Source organism: Lipotes vexillifer, unplaced genomic scaffold (genome assembly GCF_000442215.2).
Source record: "Lipotes vexillifer unplaced genomic scaffold, Lipotes_vexillifer_v1.1 scaffold22, whole genome shotgun sequence".
Taxonomy (NCBI): domain Eukaryota; kingdom Metazoa; phylum Chordata; class Mammalia; order Artiodactyla; family Lipotidae; genus Lipotes; species Lipotes vexillifer.
In genome coordinates, this window is record NW_006779050.1 from 3043682 (window position 1) to 3055987 (window position 12306).

Genomic DNA, 12306 nt, shown 5'->3' on the forward strand with positions numbered 1-12306 from the left:
AAGAATTAAACAAAGGATATAGTTGGCCCTCTGTATTTGTGGATTCTGCATCTACGGATTCAACCAACCATGGATTGAAAATATTTGAAAAAAAAATTCTAGAAAGTTCCAAAAAGCAAAACTTAAATTTGCCATGCAACAGTACTGTTTACATAGCATTTGCATTGTATTAGGTATTATAAGTAATCTAGAAATGATTTAAAGTATAAGGGAGGGTGTGTGTAGGTTATATGAAAATACTGTGCCACTTTAAATAAAGGACTTGAGCATCAGTGGATTTTGGTATCCAAGTAGGTCCTGGAACCAGTCCCCCCTGGATAGTGAGGGATGACTATACAGAATTTTGATAGACACGAAGAAAAAATTAGTAGTAGAGAAATAAAATGTCTGAATAGTAGAGTGTGTTCACTGTATTGCAAGTAATCAAATTTAACTGCTTCGTGTGTGTGTGTATGTGTTTTCATCACAGGATAGATAAATAGTAAGCATTTAAACTGAAAAGTTATTTTGGAGCCATATCCTAGGAGAATTTGAATGCTGTATTGAGAGATTTATATTTAGTTATGTAAGGTATGGAGAACTATTTAAAGTTTTTAAGTAAACTGAAATCAATTATTATTTTTTATTTTTTTTGCGGTACGCAAGCCTCTCACTGTTGCGGCCTCTCCCGTTGCGGAGCACAGGCTCCAGACATGCAGGCTCAGTGGCCATGGCTCACGGGCCTAGCCACTCCGTGGCATGTGGGATCTTCCTGGACCGGGGCACGAACCCGTGTCCCCTGCATCGGCAGGCGGACTCTAAACCACTGCACCACCAGGGAAGCCCTGAAATCAGTTAATTTTTTAAGGTGGTTCTTTTTTAAAAATTTTTATTGGAGTATAGTTGATTTACAATGTTGTGTTAATTTCAGGTGTACAGCAAAGTGAATCAGTTATACATATATCAACTCTTTTTTAGATTCTTTTCCCTTTTTAGGTCGTTACAGAGTATTGTGTAGAGTTCCCTGTGCTATACAGTAGGTCCTTATTAGTTATCTATTTTATATATTGTAGTGTGTATATGTCAATCTCAATCTCCCAATTTATCCCTTTCCCCCTGGTAACCCTAAGATTGTTTTCTACATCTGTGACTCTATTTCTGTTTTGTAGATAAGTTCATTTGTACTGTTAGTTTAGATTCCACGTGTAAGCAATATCATATGATATTTGTCCTTCTCTGTCTGACTTACATCACTCAGTAGGACACTTTCTAGGTCCATCCATTGTTGCTGCAAATGGCATTATTTTGTTCTGTTTTATGGCTGAGTGATATTCCATTGTGTATATGTACCACATCTTCTTTATTCATTCCTCTGTCAATGGACATTTAGGTTGCTTCCATGTCCTGGCTATTGTAAATAGTGCTGCAAATGAACATTGGGGTACATGTATCTTTGCGAATTATGGTTTTCTCAGAGTATATGCCCAGAAGTAGGATTGCTTTATCATATGGTAGCTCGAAGTTTAGTTTTTTTTTAAGAAACCTCCATACTGTTCTCCATAGAAGCTGTACCAATTTATATTCCTACCAACAGTGTAGAAGGGATCCCTCTTCTCCACACCCTCTCCAGCATTTATTGTTTGTAGGTTTTTTTGATGGTGACCGTTCTAACTAGTGTGAGGTGATCCCTCATTGTAGTTTTGATTTGTACTTCTCTAATAATTAGTGATGTTGAACATCTTTTCATGTGCTTTTTGGCCATCTGTATGTCTTCTTTGGATAATTGTCTGTTTAGATCTTCTGCCCATTATTTTGATTGGGTTGGTTTTTTGTTGTTGTTGTTATTGAGCTGCATGAGCTCTTTGTATATTTTGGAGATTAATCCCTTGTGAGTTGCTTCATTTGCAAATACTTTCTCCCATTCTGTGGGTTGTCTTTTCGTTTTGTTTATGGTTTCCTTTGCTGTGCAAAAGCTTTTAAGTTTAATTAGGTCCCATTTGTTTATTTTTGTTTTTATTTTCATTACTCTAGGAGGTGGATCAAAAAAGGATCTTGCTTCGATTTATGTCAGAGAGTGTTCTGCCTGTGTTTTCCTCTACGAGTTTTATAGTATCTGGCCTTACGTTTAGGTCTACAAGATTAATGTTGATAGTAGTGTAAGTGATTGAGAAGAGAGAGAGGAATGGCAACTTGTTTTCAATGATCTCCCCACCTGTAGTTCTAATTTCGTAAGTCTTCAAGAGATTTTTTTCCTCTCTATTAAAAAAACCAAAAAACAGAAAATCAGAGCCTCTTTTTCTCTAAAGACCAAGCTATCTTCTTACACCTTTTCCTTCTAAGTCTATTTAAATGATCATATAAGTTTAATTTGTTAATAATTAGAGAAACATAATAATAGCCAACATTTATGAAGCATTTTCTTTATTCAGAAAATGCTAAGCACTTTTTTATACATCATATAACCTTCACTGCACCCTGTGTGGCATGTATAGTTAATATTCCAATTTATAAATGAGAAAAGTGAGGCTTAAGGTGGTTAAGTAATTTGCCCAAGTTATATTATTGGTGGTAGAAAGTCCAACTTGGCTCTCAGTAGTCGCTCAACACATGATCATTAGTTAAAGTTGTAAGTGTTTGATTTAAGACTCCATTCCAAGGAGCCCCCTGAAGCCAACTATTAAGGAAACAACTAAAATACAATGTATGTGTCTTATAAAGAAATATACCAGGTGCTATGGGAACACAAAAATGGTTGTCTTAAGTCACTTTGGGAAGAGGAAGAAGTGTCATGGAATGTTTCTTAATGGCGATAACAGACTACCTGGATCATGCTATATAAGTAAGAATTAATTGGGTAGATTAAAGGGTAATATGGCATCTTGGTCTTTTAATCAAATAAGACTCCTGGAGTTCCTCTAGACAACCAGGTATATGTAGGTCTCAAAAATGAAGAATGCTTGAGATCAAACTAAAATGTAATGATCCTTAGATAATATGAAATGCTTAAGTGTTAAATATTATGCAACATTTAAAAAACTGTTATATCACCAATGATTTTTCTTTAGTGGAGCCAACTCAAAAAATCTAATAAAACCTCTGAAGAGAAATAGAGGTAACTGATAAAATCATTTTCAGCGCTGAAAAAACAAGACCTCCCTGGGAAGAATGATGTAAATGTTAACAAGAATTTCTTTTCTCATTTTATTTAGGGAAGAAAACTATTTCAGAGTTTGGATATTTCTGAAAGACTAAAATTTTTGCTTACACTGGGTAAGTGTCTCACAATTGATTATCTTTCAACTATAAATATAATCTTTAGTGACAGTAATTATGCATATTGAGAACGTGTTCTTCAAAATAGTGGATACACTGAAATATCCTCACTTTCTTTAATTTTCTAATGATCAGTGGTAAGCATTAACAGGACAGTTTAAGAAGTGCCTTTGAAGTATTATAGGACAGCTTTCCTCATTCACTAAGGAATTATAATGTACATGGATATAATCTTAGCATGATCTAGCCAAGTAAACTAACTTGTGAAATCAAAATATGAGATTATAAAATTGTACTTCACTGTCGCAGTTGCCTTCAGGCAATGTATTGTAACTTTTGAGCTTTCTACTTGGTGTATCGTGTGAATAGTGACTGAGGAAGAATGTTTATTTTTCCTTATAACAAGCTCATATATTTTACATGTATATAATCCAAATATTTGTCATTCACATTTATAAAACTTTGTGTAATCCACTTTAGAGTGGAATAATTTAATCACGTGTGGTAAAAAAAGGAGAGAAAAACAGTGATAGAGGACTTTGTGTAAAAGAGTGACAGATTGGTGTCCAGGTTAATAGGGTCTACAAATAAGGATTTGTATAGAATAATATTAGTAAATATTAAATAATAATGAATTGTGAATAAAATTGCATAAAATTTTATAATATTTACCACTTTAATATCAAAGATTGATAATATAGCTATTAAGGAGTCTTAGAGATCTATAAATGTTGTCTACAGATTAGAACTTATACTTTTTTAAAAATTTTATTTAATTTATTTTTTTATACAGCAGGTTCTTATTAGTCATCCATTTCATACCCATCAGTGTATACATGTCAATCCCAATCCCCCAATTCATCACACCACCACCACCACCCTCCACTGCTTTCCCCCCTTGCTGTCCATACGTTTGTAGAACTTATACTTTAAATCCCAGAGAAACGTGTGTACATTCTCCAAATTGTATTTAATAAAAATAAATTAGTCTTATAATTGTAAAAATATACTAAAGCCTTTTTAAATAGTAATATGTGTATATACATATGGGGGGGGGGAGAGAGAAGGAGAGAATCTTTACCTCCTTGAATTACTGCTTTAACTCACTATTTAAGGTGCTTTCAGTATCTGTGATACAAATAATACTTAGTGTTTGAAGTCTTTATTTTTATAGAAGCATGTAAGGAAAGTTGAAAAAGTCTCAAGCTTTTTAATATTCAAAGTTCTAAAACTGAATTACACAATTAAAAAAAAATTTATTAGAGTTCAATTCCCAGTTAGTCTAAGTTAGAAAAGCAGCTTTAATTCTTATAATTTTTCTGTTTTATAGACTGCATAGATGACACTATAATAGTTCTGGCTGAAGAGCATGGTTGTCTGGACATTATAAAGGTTTGTCATTAATCTGTTATTGAAAATTTATTTATTCTGCATACTTGGGATTCAATAACAAACTATTTTAAAGCTATGTTTATTTCTGTTTAGATATCTGCTTTTTGACAGAGTGACAAACTAATATGAATTTCTTTAAAGTCCCAATAAAGACTTTCAAAAAAAGTCAAAACATTGTAAAGTAGCAAACATTTAAGTAATATAAATTTTTAAATGGATTTTTAAAAATAATTCTTTTCTCTCTCTATTTACCAGGAGCTTCCTGAAAATGTGATAGATCTTTTGAAGAAGTGCCTCACCTTCCACCCTTCTAAAAGGTTGATATCAAGAGTTTGGGATTATTACTGAGATCTTAACATATAAGTAGTTAAGTTTTTAATACTAATGGGTTAAATAAGAGTATTAACATATATAGTAGTACATGATTGATATCGGTATCATAATTGTTAGTTATGGCTTTAATGTATGGTAATAAAAGAAGAAAAAATAATTAACCATGGTTAGAAAACTGGCATATACCAAAAGCAGTTACTAGTTCATTTCCTAGCCTCCAATTAGAAAATCAGCTAAACTGTGGAATATAGATATGCCTAGATACAAATGATATGAGAAAAATGAGAACAAAAGTTTATTGGCAAATATGTATTGTAGAAAAGAACTTAGATAAATGGTGAGGTAAGTTAATAATTGTTGATAATATAAAAGGATTTCTTAGAAGTTTTATTATTTATTTTCATTTGATGATGTCATTGTTAGCCATCCAGTTGTCCCTAAACTCAGTAAGTATATAATATTTGAAAATAATGTATTCTAATTTGTCTTTAGGAAAACATTTCCTAAAGAGAGGAATGGTATTAAAAGCATAGTTTTGGGTAAATATACCACATAAACTAAGAGAGCAGGAAGAAAATCAGATTTTATCAGTTTACAATTTTATTATTTAATTAAGGTATTCAGTAAAGCAGGTATATGGTGGTCAAGCTAAAAGTAAAAAATGGAGATGCTCATATGTAATAATTTTTTATCATAAAGTACAAAAAGCACAACAAAGATAAAAAAGTCAGCATTTATTTACAGTCACTTGATTCTCTTTTTAAAGGTATATATCTAGACTCTAATAAGGAGAACTTTATTATTTTCTATGCTAATGAGGTAATTTTGACTTTTAACTATCCCTTGAAGTGTGCCATTATTTTAGGAAAATTTTAATGACTTTCATTCATGTTCCGTTTTTTAAATATTTCTTAAGGCCAACCCCAGATGAATTAATGCAGGACAATGTGTTCAGTGAAGTGTCACCTTTATACACTCCCTTTACCAAACCTACCAGCCTGTTTTCTTCTTCTCTGAGATGTGCCGATTTAACTCTGCCTGAGGATATCAGTCAGCTGTGTAAAGGTAATGATAAATACAACAAAGGATAGAAGTAATTCTGGAAGTGATTAAAATATAACCTAACATTTTAGTCCTTTAAATTTAATTTCTTTGGAGCAAGAAATTTAAGCATCAAGGAAAAGAAGTAGCACCAAACAAAAATTTTTTTATTATGTAAACCAAGGTCTTATTTTCATCTCAAATCTTAATGCTAAAATCAGATCTAATTTCCAATGGGATTTCTACTACAACAATATTTGTATATCATATTTCATAAAATGTATTATAAATGATCTCAAAAAATCATATTATTGATAGGAAGTCCATATCATTATATTCCATGTTTGTAACAGAATATCACCTTTTCTCTTTTAATTCCTCTCTGAAGATTACAACTCTCAGAATGTGTGTTTTAGGGACACCAGTATGTTACCTTTATACTGAAAAATTATCATTACATAAGTTGTGGCAGGAAATACTTACTGAACATTGGTTCAATCAAATATTTATTGAGTTTCTACTATGTTCCATACACTGTATCTGCAAGTATCATTTTTGCCAAATGGGGAGGCAGACAGACAGACATTCAGTCGCACAATTACTGTTATAAATGAAGGTTAGTACGCACGTAGTACAGTGGAAGCAAAGCCTCTCTGAGATATAAAGAAGGACTTCTCCAAAGAGGCAGAAATTGCCTCAAGACATAAAGATGGGACAGTGTGTGTTGATTGCCTACCCAAGTGCTTTTTTTCTGCCCTTCTTTCTTTCCTGCAGAGCTTGATATATCTGATATGTATATCCCATATGTCTCTGATATAGAGAGTAAAAATTACACTTTTTTCTCAAAGAAACTGAATACACAACCAATATGTATGTCTGCATTTAATCCTCTGCATTTTGTAGTATGACTATTCTTTTTTTTTTTTAATAAGCAAGAGAATTTGCTTATGAAGCTAGACTTGGATTACCACCAAATGAGCAGATTTCCTCACCTCCCCTCCAGAATCTTAAAAATTATATATATAGAGACCTTAGTTGGGTTCAATTGTGTATTCAGTGCAGACAATCTCAATACCACACATCTATCTCAAGGCTGTATTCTTGGAGCAGCTTCTGGGAGTGGGGAAGGCAAGCTGAACGCACATTCCAAGGACAGGGGAAGGGGTGGGAGCCTCCATTTGCCAGGGTCCAGCTTGACATCAGCTGGCTTTCATGTCTTTTTGATTACATCCTTCAATAGGAGGAATACATAATGATGGGGTTCCAGGAAGGCCTCCCCAAGAAGTGCTACTCTGGCACACAGATTATTTTGAGCTAAAAATAAGCAAGGCCCAAAAGACTCATAAAGAACTTTTGGACTTTCCCCTAACTGTTTAAAAGAATTGAAGATGGAACACCTGTTCCAGGAAAGAGTTATCACCCACAGATAATTACAGAAAATATGAACTCAGTGTGGTAAACAGGGAGGAACCTAGCAAGGCCCCTTTGATCAAAGTCCTCTCTGTGTAGTATGACTATTCTAAAGGGAATCTTATTTTGTTCTTCAGTTTTTACTTTTTTATAATGTCAGCTATTATTGCCTGTTGGCTTTTAATAAAAACAGAAGGTGTGATAGCTTTTTAATTTTCCATTAATAGATTTAAGCAGTGATTACCTGGCAGAAAGATCTATTGAAGAAGTGTATTACCTTTGGTGTTTAGCTGGAGGTGACTTGGAAAAAGAACTTGTGAACAAGGAAATCATTCGATCCAAACCACCTATCTGCACACTCCCCAAGTAAGGAAAGAAAACTTCTCTTGGAAATGAGAAAAATCTAGTAATAACTTCTTTTTAATTTGATATTTTTTTCTTTTGGTAGACATTCCAACTCAGTGATTATGAAAGCAATTGGGAGTCAATACTTGTTTTCTTGGCAGGAGTTCCTAATTGCAGAGTTCCCATCAGTGTTTTTATTATTTTAATAAATATGTTTTTTTAATAAATAATTTGTTTTATGATCTATTTGAAGTAAAGTTAATATTATGGAACATCTCACAATAGTTGGTGATCAATAAAAGAAAAAATGTACAAATCAGAAAGAACAGTAATGTTTAAGAGAGTTAATAAACTAGGCTAGTGTTCCCATTATGAGGAACTATTTTTTTTTATTTCTAATGATACTTTAAGATGTACTCAGTGACCTCAATGCTTGTGCTAGAGATCATCATGGTGCTAAATCACTGTTGAGAAAAATCTGCAGAACTACATAAGGTCTTGGACACCATCCTGTAAATTATCTAGAAGTTAAATAACAATACAACCCTAAGGGCCAAAATTGTCACTGTTCCATTGCTCTTCCTATTTATTCGTAAAGAAGAGAACCTGAATCTCTTTCCACCAATGCCTTAAAGTTTTAATTTTAGATTTTAGAACTAGCTTTGATCTTTGTAGGTAACTGTAGAATTCATCTGCTGATCATTTTTTTCTTCACATGTAAATTTTAGGTTAATTATTTGAATACACCACTAGCTCTCTACTTTTTTCCCCTCTTAAGCTGATTTTTAAATATTACTTTAATTATACTGTTCACACAATGAATTAAGTAGAAAATTAGAAAATAAGATGATAGAAATTATAAGAATAAATGGTTTGAAGGATATAAAAATTCTCAAAAGTGATTCTCTAAAATTCTAAATGCATTTATTATTCAGTGTTCTTTCTCCTGAGGAGTTATCATCATTAGCATCTTTCTTTCTTGTTCTCTTTATCATTTTTTACTCATATAAACTTCCTCAGGAACACATTTACATACTGTCAGGAGAGTAATTTAATCATTGCACCTGCATGAGCAGAGAGTATAAATCATACTCTTGTATTCCTAAAATGCTTTATATTTATATACTGTATTTATACCAACTCAACATATATTTAAAAATGAAAATTTTTTGGAGAAATTTCGACCAACAGTTACTTTTTTATTAACCCATTCAGTCTAAAATTTCTTTTTTTCTTTTGTTGAAGAGATTGATAATTTAGACTAAATTTTCTACAAGAAACAATAAATCAGATTTCTGTGCTCACTAAAATAATTAAAGATAATTTTTTTAATCTCCTTTCAGTTTTCTCTTTGAAGATGGTGAAAGCTTTGGACAAGGTCGAGATAGAAGCTCACTATTAGATGACACCACTGTGACATTGTCATTATGCCAGCTAAGAAATGTAAGAATGGTATTTTGGCAGATTTGCTTCAGAACTTTCTCCCTTCCTTCCTTCCTTTTTTTTTTAAATAAAACCTTACAGATACACATGAATCCTTAAATTTCTGTCTGGTACTATAAAATATGTGAGAGTTTCTTTAAGGTATGTGCCCAGGAGTGGCACTGTTGGAAAATAGGATCTGTACATCATCAGCTTATTATATGTTGTTATATTGTCTGTTCATAGAAGTGGCCTTATCACTTTATCTTTTAACCATCGTTGGATAAGGGTTCTTATTTGTCCGCATATGTGATAGCACATGGTCTTATCAAATTAAAAAAAATTATTGTTCTGAAAGGTGTAGAATGGTATTTTGCTATAATACTAATTTTCAATTTCCTGATTTTAGTACAGTTATGAGCCTTTTCATATTTTTTGCCATTTGCTTACCTCTCTGTACATTACTAGTTCATATCTCTTGCCAGTTTTTTTGCGTGATTTCTTACTGATTTGAGGACTTTTAAAAATGTATTCATTTACACAACCTTTGTTGGCTATACAGGCATACCTCAATTATCACACTTAGCTTTATTGCACTTCAGAGATATTGCATTTTTTACAAATTGAAGGTTTGTGGCAACCATGCATCAGGCAAGTCTGTTGGCACCATTTTCCCAACAGCATTTGCTCACTTTGTGTCTCTGTGTCACATGTTGGTAATTCTTGCAGTATTTCAAACTTTTTCATTATTAATATATTTGTTATGGTAATCTGTGATTAGTGATTTTTATGTTACTGCTGTAATCGTTTTGGGGCACCACAAGCTATGCCCACATAAGATGGTGAACTTAATCTGTAAATGTATGTTCTGACCATTCCAGCAACTGACTGTTCCATCTCTCTCCCTCTTCCCCGGCCTCCCTATTCTCTGAGACACAACAGTGTTGAAACTAGGCCAGTTAATAACCCTACAGTGGCCTCTCAGTGTTAAAGTGGAAGGAAGAGTTTCTCATCTCTCACTTTAAATCAAAAGTTAGAAATGATTAAGCTTATTATTGATGAAGGTGTGTCAAAACGTGAGACAGTCCAAAAGCTAGGCCTCTCACGCCAAACATTCAAGTTGTGAATGCAAAGAAAAAATACTTGAAGGAAATTAAAAGTGCTACTCCAGTGAACAGTGATCTTGATAGAAGATGAAACCAGCCGCAACATTCCCTTAAGCCAAAGCCTAATCCAGAGGAAGGTCCTAACTCTCTTCAATTCTGTGAAGACTGAGAGAGGTGAGGAAGCTGCAGAAGAAAAATTTGAAGCTAACAGCACTTGATTCATGAGTTATAAGAAAAGAAGCCATCTCTAGAACATAACAGTCCAAGATGAAGTCAGCAAGTACTGATGTAGAAGCTGCAGGAAGTTATCCAGAAGATGTAACTAACATAATTAATGAATGTGGCTACACCAAACAACAGATTTTCCATGTAGATGAAACAGCCTTCTATTGGAAGAAGATGCCATCTAGACTTTCATAGCTAGAGAGGAGAAGTCAATGCCTGGCTTCAAAGTACAGACTGAGTCTCTTGTTTGGGGCTAATGCTGCAGCTGGTGACTTTAAGTTGAAGCCAATGCTCATTTACCATTTTGAAAATTTTAAGACCTTTAAGAATGATGCTCAGTCTATTCTGCCTATGCTCTATCAGTGGAACAATAAAGCCTGTATGACAGTACATCTGTTTACAGCATGGTTTATTGAATATTTTAAGCCCACTATTGAGACCCACTCCTCAGAAAAATGATTCCTTTCAAATGTTACTGCTCACTGACAATGCACCAGGTAACCCAAGAGCTCTGATGGAGATGTACAACAAGATTAATGTTGTTTTCATGCCTGCTAACATCCATTCTGCTGCCCTCAGATCAAGTCATTTTGACTTTCAAGTTTTATCCTTTAAGAAATAAGTAAGGCTATAACTGCCATAGATAGCAGTTTATCTGATGGATCTGAGCAAAGTCAACTGAAAACCTTCTGGAAAGGATTCACCATTCTAGATGTCATTAAGAACATTCATGATTCATGGGAAGAAGTCAAAATATCAGCATTAACAGGAATTTAGTAGAAGTTGATTCCCCAGCCCTCATGGAAGATTTTGAGAGGTTCAAAAATTCAGGGCAGGAAGGAACTGCAGATGTGTTGGAAATTGCAAGAGAACCAAAATTAGAAGTGGAGCCTGAAGATGTGATGGAACTGCTGCAATCTCATGATCAGACTTTAAATGACGGGTAAGGATTTGCTTGCTATGGATGAGCAAAGAGAGTGGTTTCTTCAGATGGAATCTACTCCTGGTGATGATGCCGTGAAGATGTTGAAATGACAACAGGGGATTTAGAATATTACTTAAACTTAGTTGATAAAGCAAGCAGCAGGTTTTGAGAGGATTGACTCCAATTTTGAAAGAAATTCTGCTGTGGGTAAAATGCTATCAAACAGCGTTGCCTGCTACAGAGAAAACATTCATCAGAGGATGTGTCAATTGATGGGGCTGTCTTCATTGCTGTCCTGTTTTAAGGAGTTGCCAGGGCCACCCAACCTCCTGCAACCACGAGCCTGGTCAGTCAGCAAGCCCTCAGCATCGAGGCAAGACTCCCCCCCAGCAAAAAGGTTATGACTTGCTGAAAGCTCAGGTGCCAGTTAGCAGTTTTTTTTTAGCAATAAAGTATTTTTAATTAAGGTATGTGTATGGTCTTTTTTTTTTTCTACATAATGCTATTGCACACTTAATAGACTACAGTATAGTATAAATAGCTTTCATATATACTGGAAAACCAAATAATTTGTGTGACTCGCTTTATTGTGATATTTGCTTTATTATGGTCGTCTGGAACCAAACCCACAGTATCTTTAAGGAATGCCTGTATGTGGTGCGTTTATGTTCTCATCTGTGGCTTTCCCTTTAACTTTTTGATGGTGTCTTTTAATGAATAGAGTTCTTAATTTTATCAATGCTTTTCTTTATAGTCAAATATGCTTTGATATATTTTGCTTATTGTAACATTTAAATTTAATGTTAACATTTATTAAAGTTACAAATATATATATATATATATATATATATTTTT

The 12306-nt window shown here is 33.6% G+C and overlaps 1 protein-coding gene across 3 annotated transcripts in view; it reads left to right on the top strand.

Annotated features, from left to right (window-relative positions):
* TBCK (TBC1 domain containing kinase) overlaps positions 1–12306 on the top strand; it is a 236479-nt gene that overhangs the window by 64505 nt on the left and 159668 nt on the right. For all 3 annotated transcript variants that reach the window (XM_007452155.1, XM_007452154.1, XM_007452156.1), the window contains 6 exons: positions 3189–3249; positions 4583–4644; positions 4900–4961; positions 5894–6042; positions 7656–7794; positions 9117–9216. In XM_007452155.1, the coding sequence (XP_007452217.1) occupies positions 3189–3249; positions 4583–4644; positions 4900–4961; positions 5894–6042; positions 7656–7794; positions 9117–9216 (573 nt within the window). The remainder of the gene's footprint in view (positions 1–3188; positions 3250–4582; positions 4645–4899; positions 4962–5893; positions 6043–7655; positions 7795–9116; positions 9217–12306) is intronic.